A 20,264-nucleotide genomic window follows, 5' to 3' on the forward strand; every position below is an offset into this window, starting at 1 on the left:
TTTCCTCTTCTGCCCTGTCTCACAGACTGATCCTTGTGCCTCACACTCCCTCAGGGGACCCTCTGCTCTTTGGACTGTCTTCCTCCTTGAGAACAAAGGGTGGCTTCATGTGTATCAAAACGGAGACTGCCAGCAGGATGTGGTGGTGAATGCACAGCATGGAGCTCCAGGTAGAGCACGGCTGCTAGAAGTTACGTGCTTCATGTGTGTAACAGGGCACTTTCAGTCGGTTAAAAACACATGCACACTTGGGGTGCCTGGGTGGCTCAGTCCACTGAACGTCCGACTTCGGCTCAGGTCATGTTTTTGCAGTTTGTGAGTTCAAGACCCGCATCAGGCTCTGTGCTGAGCTCAGGGCCTGGAGGCTGCTTGGGATTCTCGCTCTCTGCCCCTCCCCCGCTTGTGCTCTGTCTCCCTCACTCTCAAAAATAAATAAACATTTAAAAAAGAACACAGGCATGCTTAATACCAGTCAACATTATGAAAGAATGCGCTAAACATGTTAGGATGATGGTCTGAGCATGAGAAGTGAAGGATAATACAGGATAAATACATAAATCCACGCATCAGAGAGAAAGGGCTCCGTATGAAGTGATAATGTACATATGCCATGAGTCAGTTCGCGCACCTGACCCCAAATAAATACATGAATGAATAAATGTAGAAATTGATATTTAGACATGTCTTTTTTTAAATTTTATTTTTTTTAGAGAGAGAGAGTGTGTGCACATGCAAGTGGGGGTGGGAGGAGAGGGGCAGAGAGAGGGAGAGAGAGAATCTCAAGCAGGGTCCACGCTTGGTGCAGAATTTGACTTGTGGCTTGATCTCATGACCCTAAGATCATGACCTGAGCCAAAATCAAAGAGTCAGATGCTCAACTGTCTGAGCCACCCAGGCACCCTGAGAAATGTCTATTTTTGAAGGAAACAAAGATAAGAGGTCAGGAATCTGATGTATATTCTTTCGCCCTCTACTTCAGGGACCTCCTTCCTGAGGACCCTCTCTCATGAGAACATGGTTTTCTGGGCAGCAGAAATGAAGCTTCAAAGCCTTCTCCTGTTCTGGTCATCTTTCCCCCAAATGTTCTTTTCTCTTACACTCTAGATGACTCACTTTCCCTGAATTACAAGTTTGATATGTTATCAGTTTGGAGACTCAGATTGCTGGCCAAAAACCATAGTGAGTCATCAATCCACAACTTTCTCAGCGAAAATAGAATAATCAATGCATGCCTTCTGGAGCAAGGTGCATTGAAATCGGCAGAATAATCAGATTAGACAGTTCTGCCTAAGCATGTCTGGGCTTAATACTGAGATTGGTCCGATCCACAGTAAACATGTTTTCGTTGAGATGAAACTCACATAAACTTTACCATTTTAAAGCATACAGTTTAATGGCATTTGGTCCATGCACCATGTTATGCAACCATCACCTCTAGCTAGTTGCAGACACTTTCACTACCCCAACAGGAAGTCCCCAAACCGTCATTTTGCCTTTTCCTCAGACCCTGCTAACCTGCTCTGTCTCTGGGAATTTGCTTCTGGATATTTCACACAAACAGAATTGTACATAATTTTCCTTTTGTGACTGGCTTATTTCACTTAGTACAATGTTGTCAATGTCTCTTGTACCATACATCAAAATGTTCTTCCTTTTCAAGGCTGAATAATATTCCATTGCACGCATACACTACCTTTTGTCTATTCATTCGTCCCTTGATGAGCACTGAAGTTGTTTCTACCTCTCCGCTACTGGGAGCTTGGGTGCACGGTGCTATGGTTTTTATGAAGTGTATGGGAGAATGTCTACAAAAGGCAACCCCCAAGTTTCCTGATGATGGTGATGCTACCTGCCTTCAAGTAGTGAAATGTCAGCTGGTGTGGGGAACCTGCAGAAGATCTTGCCCCGCTTTGTGACAGGGGGCAAGGGTGGCGAGTGGGCTTCCACGACCCATTTCAAATGAACTCATTTGGAGAAAAGTGGGTGACGGGTGGTGGTCACAAAAAGATGCCCGGCTATGGATGGGATGACTGGCAGTTGGACAAGAGGCCAACGAGGGCTCTCTCCGAACCACGTGGGGCATGTTCATCTTGGCGACAGTAGGAAGTATTTCCTCGACAATAAGCTCAAACGTTAAGAAGAAATCAAGGGTGATCCCAAGGACTGTTGAGGACAGTTGAAAGAATTTTGTTGAAAAGTTCGAAGATTCTGTCTTCTCTCTCTCGCTGTTCCTTCGTCATCCTCCTACCAAAAGAGCAACCACAACAACAACAAATCTCTATAATAAAATGACTGGAATAAAACATTGAAGCAAGAGTGAAAGGCTTGTCCATATACCAGGAATAGTCACTGGAAATGGGAACAAGACAGGATCCTCTTTCACCACCGCGACAAAAGATGAAAAGTACCTAGGGGTAAGCTTAACACACCCTGTGTCAGAACTATATGAGGGAAACTGTTACGTGAGGACATAAAACAATACTTCAGTAAATAAAAAGGCATATTCTGTTTCTTGTTAGGAAAGCTAGATGTTAAAAACGCCAAATCTACTAAAATTATAACACAGTTGCATCTAAAATCTCAGTACATTCTTTTGAAACTTGACAAAAATGGTGTTAAAATGTAGCCACAAGAATGAACATGAGAGAATATGTCTAAAAGTATTCTAAGGGAGTGTGATTGGGCTTTTTGCATATTAAAGCATACTCTGCTATCGCTGAAACAGAGTGGTTGAGATACAAAAAGATAAAAGGATTAATGGGTAGAGAGTTCATAGTCATCCTGGTATATGTAGGAACTTAATGTATAAAGAGCTGGTTTTTGCCTGCCTAAATGGTAAGAAAAAAAAAGAATTTTTTTTTAATATGAAATTTATTGTCAAATTGGTTTCCATACAACACCCAGTGCTCATCCCAACAGGTGCCCTCCTCAGTACCCTTCACCCACCCTTCCCTCCCTCCCACCCCCCATCAACCTTCAGTTTCTTTTTAAGAGTCTCTTATGGTTTGGCTCCCTCCCTCTCTAATTTTTTTTTCCTTCCCTTCCCCCACGGTCTTCTGTTAAGTTTCTCAGGATCCACATAGGAGTGAAAACATGTGGTATCTGTCTTTCTCTGTAGGACTTATTTCACTTAGCATAACCCTCTCCAGTTCCATCCACATTGCTACAAAAGGCCACATCTCATTCTTTCTCATTGCCAAGTAGTATTCTGCTGTGTATATAAACCACAATTTCTTTATCCAGTCATCAGTTGATGGACAATTAGTCTCTGTCTATAATCTGGCTACTGTTGAAAGTGCTGCTACAAACATTGGGGTACAAGTGCCCCTAGGCATCATCACTCCTGTATCCCTTGGGTAAATTCCTAGCAGTGCTATTTCTGGGTCATAGGGTAGATCTACTTTTAATTTTTTGAGGAACCTCTACACTGTTTTCCAGAGTGGCTGCACCAGTTTGCATTCCCACCAAGAGTGCAAGAGGGTTCCCGTTTCTCCACATCCTCTCCAGCATCTATAGTCTCCTGATTTGTTCATTTTAGCCACTCTGACTGGCGTGAGGTGGTACCTGAGTGTGGTTTTGATTTGTATTTCCCTGATGAGGAGCGACATTGAGCATCTTTTCATGTGCCTGTTGGCCATCTGGATGTCTTCTTTAGAGAAGCGTCTATTCATGTTTTCTGCCCATTTCTTCATGGATATTTGTTTTTTGGGTGTGGAGTTTGGTGAGTTCTTTATAGATTTTAGATACTAGCTCTTTGTCCGATATGTCATTTGCAAATATCTTTTCCCATTCCGTCTGTTGCCTTTTAGTTTTGTTGATTGTTTCCTTTGCAGTGCAGAAGCTTTTTATCTTCATGAGGTCCTGATAGTTCATTTTTGCTTTTAATTCCCATTGCTTTTGGGGATGTGTCAAGTAAGAGATTGCTGCGGCTGAGGTCAGAGAGGTTTTTTCCTGTTTTCTCCTCTAGGGTTTTGATGGTTTCCTGTCTCACATTCAGGTCCTTTATCCATTTTGAGTTTACTTTTGTGAATGGTGTAAGAAAGTGGTCTAGTTTCATCCTTCTGCATGTTGCTGTCCAGTTCTCCCAGCACCATTTGTTAAAGAGACTGTCTTTTTTCCATTGGATATTCTTTCCTGCTTTGTCAAAGATTAGTTAGCCATACGTTTCTGGGTCCACTTCTGGAGTCTCTATTCTATTCCATTGCTCTGTGTGTCTGTTTTTGTGCCAATACCATGCTGTCTTGGTGATTACAGCTTTGTAGTAGAGGCTAAAGTCTGGGATTGTGATGCCTCCTGCTTTGGTCTTCTTCTTCAAGATTGCTTTGGCTATTCTGGGTCTTTTGTGGTTCCATACAAATTTTAGGATGGCTTCTTCTAGCTTCAAGAAGAATGCTGGTGCAATTTTGATTGGGATTGCATTGAATGTGTAGATAGCTTTGGGTAGTATTGACATTTTAACAATATTTATTCTTCCAATCCATGAGCACGGAATGTTTTTCCATTTCTTTATATCTTCTTCAATGTCCTTCATAAGCTTTCTATGGTTTTCAGCATACAGATCTTTTACATCTTTGGTTAGGTTTATTCCTAGGTATTTTATGATTCTTGGTGCAATTGTGAATGGGATCAGTTTCTTTATTTGTCTTTCTGTTGCTTCCTTATTAGTGTATAAGAATGCAACTGATTTCTGTACACTGATTTTGTATCCTGCGACTTTGCTGAATTCATGTATCAGTTCTAGCAGACTTTTGGTGGAGTCATTCGGGTTTTCCATATATAATATCATGTCATCTGCAAAACGTGAAAGCTTGACTTCATCTTTGCCAATTTTGATGCCATTGATTTCCTTCTGTTGTCTGATTGCTGATGCTAGAACTTCCAACACTATGTTAAAGAACAGTGGTGAGAGTGGACATCCCTGTCATGTTCCTGTTCTCAGGGGAAAGCTCTCAGTTTTTCCCCATTGAGGATGATGTTAGCTGTGGGCTTTTCATAAATGGCTTTTATGATGTTTAAGTATGTTCCTTCTATCCCAACTTTCTCGAGGGTTTTTATTAAGCAAGGATGCTGAATTTTGTCAAATGCTTTTTCTGCATCGATTGACAGGATCATATGGTTCTTATCTTTTCTTTTATTAATATGATGTATCACATTGATTGATTTGTGAATGCTGAACCAGCCCTGCAGCCCAGGAATGAATCCCACTTGATCATGGTGAATAATTCTTTTTATATGCTGTTGAATTCAATTTGCTAGTATCTTATTGAGAATTTTTGCATCCATATTCATCAGGGATATTGGCCTGTAGCTTTCTTAAAAAATTTTTTTTTAATTTATTTATTTAAATTCAGGTTGGTTAACATATGGTGTAGTAATGGTTTCGAGAGTAGAACCCAGTGATTCATAACTTATGTACAATACCCAGTGCTCATCCCAACAAGTGCCCTCCTTAATGCCCATCACCCATTTAGCCCACTCCCCACTCACCTGCCCTCCAGCAACCCTCAGTTTGTTCTCTGGATTTCAGAATCTTTTATGGTTTGCCTCCTTCTTTCTTTTTATCTTATGTTTCTTTCCCTTCCCCTCTGTTCATCTGTTTTGGTTTTTAAATTCCACAGATGAGTGAAATCATATGATATTTGTCTTTCTCTGCCTTATTTTGCTTAGCATAACACACTCTAGTTCCATCCATGTTGTTACAAATGGTAAGATTTCACTCTTTTTGAACACCAAGTAATCGTCCATTGTGTGTGTGTGTGTGTGTGTACACATATATACATATGTATATATATTACATCTTCTTTGTCCAGTCATCAGTCGATGGACATTTGGGCTTTCCATTATTGTTCACAGTGCTGCTATAAACACTGTAGTGCATGTGCTCCTTTAAATCAGCACTTTTGTATCCTTTGGATAAATACCTAGTAGTGCAATTGCTGGGCCCTAGAAGACCTGTTTGTAACCTTTCATCACTTGACCTTTACCTCTTTGTTTCTCAACTTTCTCCTCTGAAAATGAAACTAATAATTGTATCTGCCTTATAGCACTGTGACAATTGAATTGGGGAATGCCTATAGGCCATATAGCACAGTGTCTAATTATAAACAAAGAGACAAGTGCATGGCTCTGGAGAGATATAGCCTGTATCAAATCTCAGCACCACCATTTACCTTGAACAAATTGCTTACCATCTCTATTTGTCAGTTCCTCATTTGTGAAGGGGGGGCAATAATAATAGCACCGACCTTATGAGGTTGTTTGAAGAGTAAATGAGAAACTGTGTTAATCTTTTCTTAAAAGTTTATTTATTTATTTTGAGAGAGAGAGAGAGAGAGAGAGAGAGAGAGAGAGAGAGAGAATCCCAAGCAGGCTCCACACTGTCAGCATAGAGCCTGACACAGGGCTCTATCCCAGGAACCGTGAGATCATGACCTGAGCCAAAATCAAGAGTCAGACACTTAACCAACTGAGCCGCTCAGGCACCCCAAGAAATGTGTTAATCTATATAATAGTACGTAGCACAGAGCCTGTTAATAATAGTAATAATCAACCATAAAGAGAATGTGCTGGACTCAGGATCAACCCTCTCCTCATTTGATAATGAAGGCCTTTTTTGTTTGTTTTAAATTAGTTAATTTTTGTCTGGATCATTCTTCCTATGAGGTAAATTCTGAGCCAGATATTCCTCAGCTGATCATGGAACTGGAACTTAACTTTTTTAAACAAAGTTAATTTTTGGTACTATAAAGGAAAAATAATGGCTGGGAACAATGGCTCCTGGTTGATGGTATCCACTTCTGAAAATGTTCTGTTACTCTCCCAGCTCACACTTGCTTTTGCCTTCATTCCACTTTGACTTCCATTTATTTCAGGATTAAAATCCATTATGTTAGGATGTTTCGTCTGGAGGTATCATCTGGGCTTAGGAGTTTAGGGGAGATGTGAGATGTCAAGGTGGGGGGTGGTGCCTGTGTGGGTTGCCCTCTGTATGTTGGCTTCCCCTGAGACGTGGCTCATATGTCTGGTCCTTAGGTGTGACCAGCCCTGCAGTTACCTGAGATGTCCATATCCCCATCAGATCCCTAGGCACTCAACCCCTCTGTAACCTCCCCAGATTGGGATGCCCTGAATATGATGTGCAGGTTGAAGAGGTACATTTCACAACCTTCACACTCCCAGATCTGGGACATTTAGAGACTCTCCAGAAGCTTTCTGCCAGGCAGCTTTGCCCTCACATGAACACAAGAAACTGGTCTGTTCTCTCAAGCACTGAGCTGGGACTCCTGGACACCCCGAGGCTGCCATTGAACCCACTCAGATGGACACCTGCCATCACCGTGACTCTACAGCTTAGGGACCTGGGAGCTTCCTTGACCGGGTGTCTTCTTCCCAACCTCACCCTGGGAAACAGGGCACAGTTCTCTGCTTTGAGACTTCCCAACTCAACTGGGTATCCCCAGACATTAACAATAATAATCCCCCAAGCATTGATAATAATCATCTCGAAATGTGGAAATATGGATGGATTTTATTTTTTTATATAATCTTTCCTGTGCTCTCTAACAATTTTTCTGATGGTTGTCAGAAGGGTTTTGTGTGGGCATGGGTAACTGATAATGGGGATGAAGGAGTGCACTTGTTGTGATGAGCACTGAGTGATGTATGGAAGTGTTGGGTCACTATATTGTACACCTGAAACTAATATTATGCTGCATGTTAACTAGCTGGAATTTAAATAAAAACTTAAAAAAAAAAAAAAGAAATGCCATTGACTTGCTGACCCCCTGGTGATCTTACATCCCTGGATCATGTATCTGAACCAACTCTGCTATAAATGGCCTGTCCCCTGTTAGATCAGGGCGTAAGTCAAAAGGCAGGAAGAATGAGTATGATGCGGCACTTCCTTTACCCAGTACTGATGTCTCACTCTTGGTTCCTTGCAGCTATGGTCCACCTTCTTTGGGAGACCCTTAGTGAAGGAAGCCCGTCAGAATACCCTTAGGGATCTGAAACAGGACTGTCAGGACCTATCTTATTCACTGGCCACAAGGATTACAGGTTAAAGCTACTCTCTGTCCCAATCTCCAGTTCCCGAGCAGGGAACTAGAGTGGGGTACTAGAAAACAGCAGCTGTGCAGGGCTGGGGGCTGGGGTGGGCTGCAGCATGGGGTCTTGCTCTTCATGACCTGAACTGCAGGTTTTCAGGAGGAGACAATGAAACAGAAAGGCACTGGCCCAGAAAGGAGGCTGAGTCCACGTGTAGCTGCTGAGATGACCAAGCGCCTAGGTCTTCTTACAGTTACGTCCAAGAGAATCATGATTTCTGGCAGCCCCAGCAAGCAATTGCCACATCATCTTTGTCCTCCTTCTGTGCCAAGGGTTCCCCTCCCAGGGGAGCTCTTACATACTGCAACTGCAGGGTTCAACCCTCTGGTTAATCAAAGCACACCTTTGGGTGCCATCTTGGAGAAATGCCCAAGCATGGCCATGCTGGAAGACAGACAGCCCTCATTGAAGAAACAGAAGAATGCATTGTCTGGGGCTCCCCTCCAGCCTGCTTCGGAGAGGTGAGAGGAACACGAGTTCCTGACTGTCTCACCTCATGTCCAGCTAGGGTGATGACAGTGTGCCATCCCTAATGGCTGGCTTCTTGAGGCTGCTAGAATACAAGTTGGCCAATATCTTCCCCCAGGAAGCCACTCCTTTGGAAGTTAACCCTTGTCTGGTGATTTTGAAACTGAAGGTTGTCTCCAAGTGTATATGGGGTCTGGTTATATGCAGTTAATGTCCCTGATGATAATGGTGGCTTTGGGGATGCGTTCATGACAGATTTTAAGTCAATCCAGCAGTTTCTAAAATATAAAAACTTACTTACCCCAGTAGACTGGTTTAGAGGTTTCATTTCAAATCGCCAAGTTCAGAGTTTGTACAAACTACACGTTCTGATGTTTGGACTCTGGAGCATTTCTGGGGGAAAAAAATGGCACACAGATGTGGATGTTGAACGCAGGTTAGGATCTTGAAACCGCATTTAGCAGAGCTGAGTGTTCAGGTGCGCATTGCACTAAGCCTTTTGTGCTGCAGTTACAGCCTGGGAAGATCCTTCTCCCCACAGATGATAAGAACAAAGTCCTCAACAGTAAAGTAACATTCTTGGATGCCTGGGAGGTAGGCTCCATCTTGTTCTACGTGTGCTGGGAGTGAAAACTTGCCTGTAGCTATCCACAAGGGTCTACACTGGTGTGAAGGAGCCTATGTACTTGATGCTGTTTAATTCCATCATCATTATCCTCTAATCTAGCTTTTTCAACTCCTTCCTAATCACCTCTGGCTTTTGGGTTCATCTGACAATATGTATATTTTCAAAGGCTAAGGACTGGATCATCAAAGGAGATAGGAATATAATGTACCTCAATATAGAGGATATGCATGCTGTTCTGAAACCAGGGGGAAGGATCTGGAACAGAGGGTTTGCCCTGGGGTTGCATGCCTTAGCTGAGTAACCTGGCGTTATGTTACCTGATTTCTCTAAGCCTCAGTTTCTGCCTCTTAAAAAAAAAAACAAAAACAAAAAACAAAAAACAAACAAAAAAAAAGACAAAAACAACTTTATAAAAATATATCTTTTAGGCTCTGGTAATTTAAAGATTAAGATAGCCAACATCTGTTGAGTGCCAGGAACTTTAATCATGGAGCTTATTTAATTATCTAACTTAATGGGGCAGGTACTATTATCATCCCCATTTATAAAAGAGGAAATTGAGACCTAGAGAGGTGGGTGACTTTTTCAGACCACATTGCAGAAGTGTGGCAGAGCTGGGATCAGACCCAGGTCTACCTGTCTCCAAAGTCCAACTGTTCGAAGCCCTGCACGTGGTGTTTGGCACACAGGGAATACACACGTTTGCACATCAGGGGACACAAGCGCTTGGTTTCTGAGATCAAGTAATCACCTGTTCCATGTAATTCTTATTCAAAATCGAATTAAAGAGTGAAAGTCTTTTTCTGGTATTTTTTTTCCCCCTGAAAACATTGTTTCCTTCTCAAATGCTAACAGAGAACAGAGGGAATGAACAAACTGCAAATGACTGGTGACAACACCACCAAGAGTTAACTGCGTCATTTTATCGGCTTGTGGTGTGGGGGCAAACGTCCTTATAAGTTTATATTGTGTTTTACTGCTTAAAACCGGATTAGGACTCACCTTTCTGAGGAGCTTAGAATTGGCATGATTTAATTAAATGTAACTTTTCTCTGGGTGGTTTGTTCAAACGTATTTATCCGGAAGCACGGGCTTTCTTGATACTTTGAACTTTAGCAGCTAATAGTGAGAACATTTAGAGAGAAAAATTGATTTGATAAGGAAAGCGTGATGAAGCAGAAAAGTGATCATTTCATAACGGCAAGGTTAACAATCTTGTAAATGTATTTGAAGGGAATTATCTTTGGCAAGTAAGCCATTAAATTTGCTGGCTAGGAAGAGAAAGGATGGAGGAAATGATCTGGATTTCTATGGGTGGGTTTTTGAGACTGTTATGAAAGCTCTCTAGGTTGTATATAAAGCAAATCCACCAGCTGTGATAAAGATCTTCAGTATCACCACTGAATTTGCTCGACAGGATATGTCATTTGCAGTTAGGTGCTACGAGCCTAAATTCGCAATAGTAAAATAGCAATGATTTATGTCATTAAGAACCATACTAAATAATAAATTACTGAAAATATATCTCACGAGCAAGACACTATCCATCGAAGTAAAATCAAATAAATAGTCTCATGAAGCCATCAATTTGTCATGCCTTCTGCTATTTTGATTATGTAATTAAATACAAACCCACAGTCAATGTGACAAAATGTCACTGCTATACAAGCCATCAGCTGGGTGAGCCCACATACTAGAAAGATGGTTCAAACTACAAGTTGAAACATGCTGTTTTTTTTCTTTGGACTTACATATTCTTATTTGCCTTAATGACCACACAAGTCATTATCCAACTACCTAGTCTTAAATACTTGTTTGATGTATTTACTGAAATAAATTTATTAAGCCTGAATCTTGGAGATGAGATATTAATTTCTCTTTGCTAGTGACAAAATCATAGCCATCAAAACATAAAAAGAAACTCAAATTCTGGTACTTAACTGTAAAAAAAAAAAGTCAACACATTTCTTCTGCTACCACAAACAACCTTCCATTAGGGAAATGTTCCAGGTTTGATGATTTATTGAGCAACATAGTGGTTTATGTGCATGGACTCAACTCAATGAATGTTTTATTCCCGGGAATGAAAACTGTGGCAAGACCTACAACAAAGCCTAAAATTTCAGCAGACTCAGACTTTGCATTAAATCTGATAAGAGGGCTCTATGATATATATTACCCAGGTAAAATACGATGTCTTCTACCCTTAGGAATTATTCTTTGTGAAATGTGGAGACCAGCACACCTCTAAGGTTGGTTCTGTGAGATTTTTTGCCCTAGTTCTTATGACGATATTCAATGTGGCAATTATGTCATTGTTCTCTGCAAGAAGTACCCCAGTTTCACAGTGCCATGCCCTTGGAATGGATTTCAGAATAACCACTAACTAAAAGATTCGGGGCCATGAAAAGATTTTGATGATGAAAGTCGGTGGGTCCACGATGAAACAGCACTGAACACGTAAGCGATAGATTTTTATGTGGATCCAAGACCAGTTCAATAGAAGCCTAACTGACCACCCTGAACCACATGGGATAAAAAAGTATAAAGGAGTCCACGTGGGTCCTATACCCCCTTACACCTGATCTATGACACACAGAAACTTTTATAGTATCTCATTGCTCAACTCAGACATGTCGTGGACCTTGTGATCTCATCAATTCTAAACTCCTTTGCCCAGTTTGAAGACCGACATCATCTACCCTAGTGGCCCTCAGCCTTGGCTGTACCTTGAAATCACCGGGGGAGTTTGAAGAAATTCCAGTGCTGAGGCTACATCCCAGACCAATTTGGTAAGAAACTCTGGGAGTGGATCCTGAGATCGGTATATTGTAAAGTCCTCAGGGGATTCCAAATGGCTGTCAGATTTAAGAACCACCGCATGAAGTGTCCCTTGAGCACCTCAAGTTTGTCCCTGCCACAAAGCTCCTGCTTTCTTCCCTCCACCCCTGCTCTTGTTCTTTCTCTCTTTCCTCCAAGTCATTTTTCAAGTCCCAGTTTAAACTCCACCCGGAGTCCGCCCTTCCTTTTCTGACCTCCCTGATTCCCAGTGCTATGCTGTCAAGCGACTGGAGACAGCCTCAGCATCTGGCGGACTGATGGATCCCCAGAGGGGAACCTTAGCACTTTAATTGGACTGTGAGAGTCTTGGCAGAAGGAGGTACACGGTATATTTTTATATCCCGACAACTCCTGGACAGGTTCTGGATGTGTAATAAATGCATAATAAATACATGTTGAATCTGGACTGCTGTTAACATATAGGGTATCTTTGGGCAATTTCGGAAAAGTATCCTTCACAGGCTAAAAATCACGGGAAGATACCTTTCCTCAAGTTCAATGTAGTTTCTGTACCTGGGAACATGTCTTGGTAAGTGGCTAGTGGCCAGATTGGGGCCCCATTCAATCACTTGGCCCGGTGCCCCTGCCAGGGCACAACCTGCATGACCCTCTCCAGTGGCCCTGATATTACTGCCAGCCAAACCGATGTCAGTGTGGGAGAGGGTGACTCCAGATGCAGACAACAGGTGCTTCCCCACATGCTGCAGCCTCTTCCAGGGCCAACTCGTGTCACCCAGATGTAGGCAAGAGGAGGGGAGCAAGCATATCCAAGCTTTACCTTTTCCTCCTTGTTTCACTGGGGCTGGTAAAGGGCAGTAGGGCTGAAACCAAGGAGCTTTATGGCACACATGAGCTGGACAACTGGACTGAAATTTCCTTTTCATACTTCAGCTAACGTTGCCATGATGGCTCCTTTACCAGCTTCTCCTGCCCCAGAGAAGACGAAGACAAGCCAGGGTCCCTGCAGTCTCTCTAGGACTGCTCCAAAAGTGTTCCTTTCTGTGATAGGCCATGGAGGACCTGGTGGACTAGGGGCTGGTGAAAGCCATTGGCATTTCCAACTTCAACCACTTCCAGATTCAAAGGCTCTTGAACAAACCTGGACTGAAATATAAACCAGTGACTGGCCAGGTAAACTGTTTAGGGAAGGGTAAGAGTCCTGCCCTTTTCCTTCTCAAACATTTGGGGCAAGTTCAATGCTGTGTACTCAGTCTTTGGGGAGGGGGAAGTCAGGGTCTGGTGTAGGCAGTCCAGCAGTGGGAAGGGTTTGACCTCTGCTTGGCAGTCTTTTTTTACGTGGGGGGCTCCCTCTGTGCAGCTTGAAATGCAGGCCACCTTCCCTAGTGATGGCAGGTTGGGTGTCATCCTTACCTTATACAGGAGAAACAGATCCAGTAATGTCACTCCAAGCGCATCACTGTCACATGGTGGTATTTGAAGCCATGTGATGGGGTAAATGAGTTTCCTGGAAAGCAAGTTTCCATAGAATAGAGAGGTTAAACAATGCATTCCTCCAATTTACTTGGTCAACCATAGGTTTCATTCTTAATTGAATGCTTATTAAAGGAAGTGGGAGTAACTTCACCTTAAATCTCTTATAAGCATCCAAGATGAATTTTTTACTCTTGCTAGGTGATCCTTCTAAATGATCTATTAATCTTTCACCAATGCTTTCTGATTATTAGATCCCATTAAAGATATCAAAGATATTTGTCCTTGGGAAGATGGCTTGTGACATTTGATATTGCCAGGTGCCCAGTTTAATGACAATCTGAATCTCTTCTATGGTTTTTAAAGCCAAAACAACAACTCATTTTCAAGAGCATTTCAGTGTCTCAAGCATCAGTTTGCATGGCATGATGTTCCATATCCACCCTGCCCACCCCGGGTATCATAGAGCTGCCTTTCCCCATCTTACAACTGCTCATTTTTGTTAGAGGGCAGCAAAGCAGCAGCTACTTAGAATGACAAGGAATGTCAAATGTCAAATGTGACCTTCCCCAGGATGAAACTACCTCTCCTCCTACCAGCACCATTTCCGATGGAGGCAATAGACGGGTGGGCTCACGAGTGAGAGTCCACATCCCAGCTCCACCATTTATTTCTTAGCCTCGTCACCTTGGGTAGATTTCCTGTTTCCCAAGTTGGTTTCTTTATCCACAAATTTGGGATGATTGTACTAAGTGCAGCTAACATCTACTGAGTGTTCGCTCAGAAAGGGGTAGGCATCCTAAGTTCTTTGCATGTATTATTAACTCACCCAATGCTCACAGCATCCCCCAAACCATTCTCTTGTTCTCTACTCACACAGTTGTGAGAATAAGTGGGGGTGATACTGGGAGGGCACTCAGCTCCATGCTGGGCACCAAGCTTATTATTAGCTATCCATTAGGGTTTACTCTGGTGCCCCGATCCCTGCTTCCTGCCCTCCTTCCTAGCACACCATTTGGGGCAGTTGGATGGAAGGTCAAGGCAGGGCCCCTTCTTGTGTCCTTACAGCATCTTGTGGGGAGGGGTCTGAGGGAGCACAAAACCATAGGGCACACCACAGGAAAATGCCTTCTCAACTAGTTAATGCTCACATACTCTCCTTTGGCCTTGTTTTCTCTGCAGGTTGTCTCATTTGGAGGATTACCCCTTCCAGAATCCAGAATCAGAATAAGAAAGCTGAATCTCCTGATAAGATGACCCCACAGATTCTCTCTCTTCACTTTATTGAAGTGTAACTCTTTCTGCCAGAGTCTGACTTTTGCCAAACTTGTTTGAAATCATACTGACACTGGCCTCATAGGCCAGGATCTAGGCAGTGTTGTATGGAGATTGGTATGCTCAACCAGGAGCAGATTATCACAGGGAGACCTGAATTAGATAAGCAAATTACAGGGTGTCCTCTTTTGCTACCCCCACTCATTTGATCTGACGATCATCACAGGGGAACTCTGCTAACACTGAGGATCCAAAGATAAAAAGAACAAAGAATGATAATAATACCCAAAATGGATTGAGAGATTGCTATGCGCCAGCACTATTCAAAGTGCTTTTTGTATCTGTTCTCATTGAATCTTGCAACCACCACACTTTTGCAGAAAAGCAAATGCAAGAATGGAGAGGCCAAGGGACTTGCTCAAGGGCATCCGTGTTGTGAGTTGCTGAACCAAGTGTCAAAGACAAAAAGACTGGGAGAGCTCACTGTGATTGGTTATCCTCTCCCTCCCAAGCTTCTGGAACCTTCCCTCTTTGCCTTTCCTTCTTCTTTTCCTTCCTCATCCTCCTACTCTGCCTTTAACATGACCTCATGCCCAAGAGTCAACCCTGGTGATTGGCAGAGCCTGTAAGACCCACCCACTTGCCACCCTCCTTTGAAGAAGAGCCATGGCGAATCATCAGGAGTGAGATTGGAAAGGGAGGTGAGTCTAAACAAGGAGAATGTTCCTTATTCCATTAACCTAGAACATTTCTTTTTTTTCTACAATAGTTTCTTCTTTGAAGTATTCCAATTATGCAGAAATGCAAGAGACTACTATAATGAGCATCTGGCCACCTACTTTATACATTTAACAGATGCTGACTTTTTGCCATATTGGCTTCAAACTTCAAAAAAAATTATCAATGAAATAAGTGGTTACCAATACAGTTGAGGACCACTCTGTACCCTCCCCTCCCCATTCTCTGGACTCCCTTTCCAGGAAGAAGGTCTTGCCCATCCACGGGCTGGTGAGGCGCCTGCCCCCTTTTCTGCCACTCACTTGCCTGCTTGCTCCCAACCATTACCCTCCTCTATTCTCAATGGGAGGGAGAAGGGGAGTCCACGGACTACATTTCCCAGGATTCCCAGCCACTTCCGCTGGGTTTGGTCAATGGGAGGTACAGTCAGGCGATTGGAGGGCAGGAGGAAGAGAGAAGCCAGGTGTTTCTCCCTCTCTCTCAGCCTTGAGTGGCATCTCCAAATGCAGTTACATTTCCTGTGTGGTCCCAGCTCTTGCCAGACACCCTCCACTTGAATTTCTCTCTCTCTTACCAGGGGACATGGCTTCTGGGATTAGAAGTATCACTTCCTTCTAGGTACTCCATCTAGGACCATAGTTCTTTCCTGCTGCTGTTAACCCCTGAGTCACCTCACTGGCTCTTCTCCCTTCTCATATCCCAGCTCTTCCATCACCTGGGTAACCAAGTCTTTGAATTAAATATCCAATGTTCAACAATCTTAGAGTACATTCTGTTCTCCCAGCTGGACCCTGACTGACACACTTCCCATCCATGTTTTTATATTTTTACTATTTATCTATACATCCATAAATAATCTATGGGAGTGGTTTTTTTGTGTGTGTGCTTTCAAAATGTTATAATTTTTTTCCTTCATGTGATTATGATTTCCTTGATTAAAAAGCTTAGGTTATAAGATAAAAATATTTCTATTAATAAATTACATGACATTTTTGTCTCACTTAAATTTAACAAACCAGAGGTAAATAAATAAGCTAATAGAGAGAAAAGCTGTATTCTACAAAAAACAACTTCTTATTTATTGCTGATTTTATTTTATACATTTGCATCTCAAGGAACGAGAACTTTGCCAACCTTGGGGTCCCTAATATCACAGTTCTAACAGATACAATGAATCCATCCTAAAATTTGTTCACTGTTTTTGAATTGCTGGGAATAAAGCCACTCTAGACATCAACTGAATCTGCATCCACCGTCATAGAGAGTCTAAGGTATACATTACAGGGGTGTGTTAAGTGAACGCTTTCTACTCCATGAGTGTGTAGGAAACTTGCTTTATCTTATGGAGAGAGAGAAGGGGAGTAGCTGGGGAGGAAGGGATCCAAGGCAGGATGTGGAAAAGAAGGGAGCTTATCATGGAAAGTTGTGGGCCCTCGTGTCCCTAGTATGTCTCTTCCACCCATTGTCCTGGATTGGTCTGGAAAACAGAGTACTAGCTAACCTGGAGATCCAGGAGTCACTGCTGCTGTCCTGCAGGTCCCAAGAAGTCTTGGGACTTGATTTGACCCCTCAGTATGTAAGTGAGATCTAGCAAATGCCCACCAGCAGATGTCAAACTACGGCTGGGACCTGGAGGGATTGGAATTGCTCAGCCAGATGCCATAATGCCCAACTGCCCAGGCCTGCTTTAGTCAATCATTAAACCTACAGTAATTGCATTTTATGTAATTAAATTTTTGGACCCTACCTATTGCATTATTGTGGGATTTCACTGTACATTATAGAGCAAAAGCAGTACCAATATAGAGCAAAAGCAGTACCATAATTTTCAGTAAAATTTGAAAAGACTCTTTTAGTGAACATTGTTGGAAATAAATATTTTTTGGCTTTAATATTGAGTATGCATGACTATAAAAATGCAAAATTTGGACATAAAAACTATGCAAAAATAATGGGCAGTAAAGAATCTTGGAAAAAACCATTTACCATGAATGTGACAGAAAATAGATTCATGGTTTTCTTATGATTAAAAAGCTTTTTCAGATCGGTAAGAAAAATTTAAGAGAAAGCAAAGTTGATACATGAAACCTGGCCAGTAAAGCATGTGAAAAGTTGTTCACACTAGTACCCAAAAATGCAAATTAAAACAAGCTATTTTCACTATCAAATCAACAAAGTTTAAAATAAAAGGGAAATCTATCTAGAAAGATAGAAATGTAAATAGTTTTTTTTTCCTATGTAGTCACAAGCAAATTTTGTTCTTGTTATTTCACATAATTTTCAAGTTTTTTACAATGGGAAATTCATTTTTACAATCAGAGTATTAAGCCTTTTAAAAAATAACAAATAAGGATCCAACTCAATTAAATATTTCATACACCTACACTGTTACTTGAAATTATTTTCATTCAATTGACCTTTCAACTTTAGAAAACAAATATTCTGAATGTACTACACAGTGGAATTTGATTACATTTTACTTTTAAATTCTACCCAGCTTGTTGCTCCTCATTTGTTGTCAGTAGGGTAAATGTTTTCCCAGAAATTTCAGGGAAGGGCTTAACCCTTCAACTTGATAGTGCTGCCTACAGGCACTTTCATTGTTTCTTTTTTAAAAAAAATTTTTTAATGTTTATTTATTTATTTTTTTTATTTTTTTATTAAAAAAAATTTTTTTTTTCAACGTTTATTTATTTTTGGGACAGAGAGAAACAGAGCATGAACGGGGGAGGGGCAGAGAGAGAGGGAGACACAGAATCGGAAGCAGGCTCCAGGCTCCGAGCCATCAGCCCAGAGCCCGACGCGGGGCTCGAACTCACGGACCGCGAGATCGTGACCTGGCTGAAGTCGGACGCTTAACCGACTGCGCCACCCAGGCGCCCCAATGTTTATTTATTTTTGAGACAGAGAGAGACAGAGCATGAACGGGGGAGCGGCAGAGAGAGAGGGAGACACAGAATCGGAAGCAGGCTCCAGGCTCTGAGCCATCAGCCCAGAGCCTGACGCGGGGCTCGAACTCACGGACCGCGAGATCGTGACCTGGCTGAAGTCGGACGCTTAACCGACTGAGCCACCCAAGCGCCCCCACTTTCATTGTTTCAAAAAGGTCAGCCCTCGGGTAAGTTGGGGAGTATTGGTGGGGACCAAGAAGAAGAACTTGACCATCATTAAAATATAACACAAGACAGGTGGTTTGGGGTTACCACTGTGTTTGTGCCCCAGGACCTTTGCCATTGCTATTCTCGTTGCCTGAGATGTGCCACCCTCATATATGGGAGTGTTTCTCTTCCTGATATTCTTCTGGTCTTTGCTCACTAACCATGTTCTCAGGCCTCAGTGAGGACTTCCTTCACTGCCCTATTTAAAATTAATCCATCTTCTGTGGTAATCTCTTTCCTTTCTTTGTTTTCTTTTCCACCATATGATATATATATAATTTATAGTTTGTTGGCTTGCTTGCTCTGTTCCTACCCAAAAGAATGTAAGCTCTATGAGAGCAGGACTTCTGGTCTGTTCTGTTTGTTGCTGTATTCTCTGTTCCTCAATCCTGTATTTTGAATAAATGGACGAATGGATGGGTAGGTGGGTGGGTAGGCGGATGCAAGGTGTGCTTATTGTTATTTTACACATGAGAAAACTGGAACCAAGCCTCTTCATTCTTACACTTCCTGGCGCCTACCCACATAATCTGAAATGATTCTACAAGTGACTCAACAACTAATTATATATATTTTTTATTTGAGAGAGAGAGAGAGTAAGGTGCATAAGTGGGGGACAAGGGCAGAGGGAGAGAGAGAGAATCGCAAGCAGGCTCCATGCTTAGTGCAGAGCCCGACACAGGGCTCTATCCCATGACCGCAAGATCATGACCAAAGCCAAGATCAAGAGTTGGTCGCTCAACCGACTGAGCCACCCAGGCACCCCTACAACTAATTATAAACTTCAGGGACTATATGACATTCTTAAACTGGAATTGAATTGACCATTTTGGAGTCAGGGGTGATACATGGAGAATGTCAGTTAACTCATGATCAATTTTTTACTCCTGTCCTCACCTGGGTATAATTGTAAGGGCTAAAATAACCGTTGAAAAACAATTCGTATTCTCCTCCTTCAGTTCTGTTTGTTTGATTCCATACCAGAAACAAGTGAATTCCTTTTATTAGCAATTCCTTCCTAAATGTGATTTGAACAGGGCTTGGTGATAAGCCACAGTCCCAGGATCTTTTCTACCAGGGCACATCTTCAGAAGGCCAGGCCAGGGAGGCAGTGAGTGGAGGAGAATGGCCGTGGTCCTATTCTCCATGAGTCAAGTGATGCTAGCAGCTCAGGAAAGCAGCAGGGCCAATCACAGCCTATTTGTCAGCCTTCCAGGGGTCTTAAGCTGTCATAATTGGAAAAACTGTATTCCACTGCCTCAACCTTGGACGAATCCTGGAAATTAAGGAAAGATAGTGGCTGTCTCATGTTGATTGATAAGTGGAATTCATAACCCTTGCTATCTTCCTATGAACAGAAATATTCTGATTTTTCCAGTTTTGATTTCTTCCTTAGTGCCTGTTCTAATTTTCCCAGGGTGGCTGTAACAAATTAGCACAAAGTTGGTGCCTTAAAACAGCATGAACTTACTCTCTCACAGTCCTGTAAGTCCAAAATCAAGGCCATACTCCTTTTGACAGCTCTAGGGGAGAATCCTTCCCTACCTTTTCTAGCTTCTGGTAGTTGCTAGCAATGCTTGAGGCTCCTTTGCTTATCAGAAAGGGGTCAGGATTCCAAT

General features: G+C 42.3%; 1 protein-coding gene across 1 annotated transcript in view; it reads right to left on the reverse strand.

The window, feature by feature from the left end:
• Nucleotides 1-1,367: 1,367 nt before the first annotated feature.
• Nucleotides 1,368-20,264, reverse strand: part of LOC102902631 — a 74,586-nt gene continuing 55,689 nt past the window's right edge. Inside the window, exons 5-7 of the mRNA XM_045052640.1 lie at nt 13,415-13,508; nt 8,876-8,967; nt 1,368-2,244 (exon numbers count right to left, since the gene is read on the reverse strand). Coding sequence (XP_044908575.1) covers nt 13,444-13,508 — 65 coding nt within the window. The 3' untranslated portion in view covers nt 1,368-2,244; nt 8,876-8,967; nt 13,415-13,443. The remainder of the gene's footprint in view (nt 2,245-8,875; nt 8,968-13,414; nt 13,509-20,264) is intronic.

The sequence above is a fragment of the Felis catus genome, chromosome A2 (assembly GCF_018350175.1).
Source record: "Felis catus isolate Fca126 chromosome A2, F.catus_Fca126_mat1.0, whole genome shotgun sequence".
Classification (NCBI taxonomy): Eukaryota; Metazoa; Chordata; class Mammalia; order Carnivora; family Felidae; genus Felis; species Felis catus.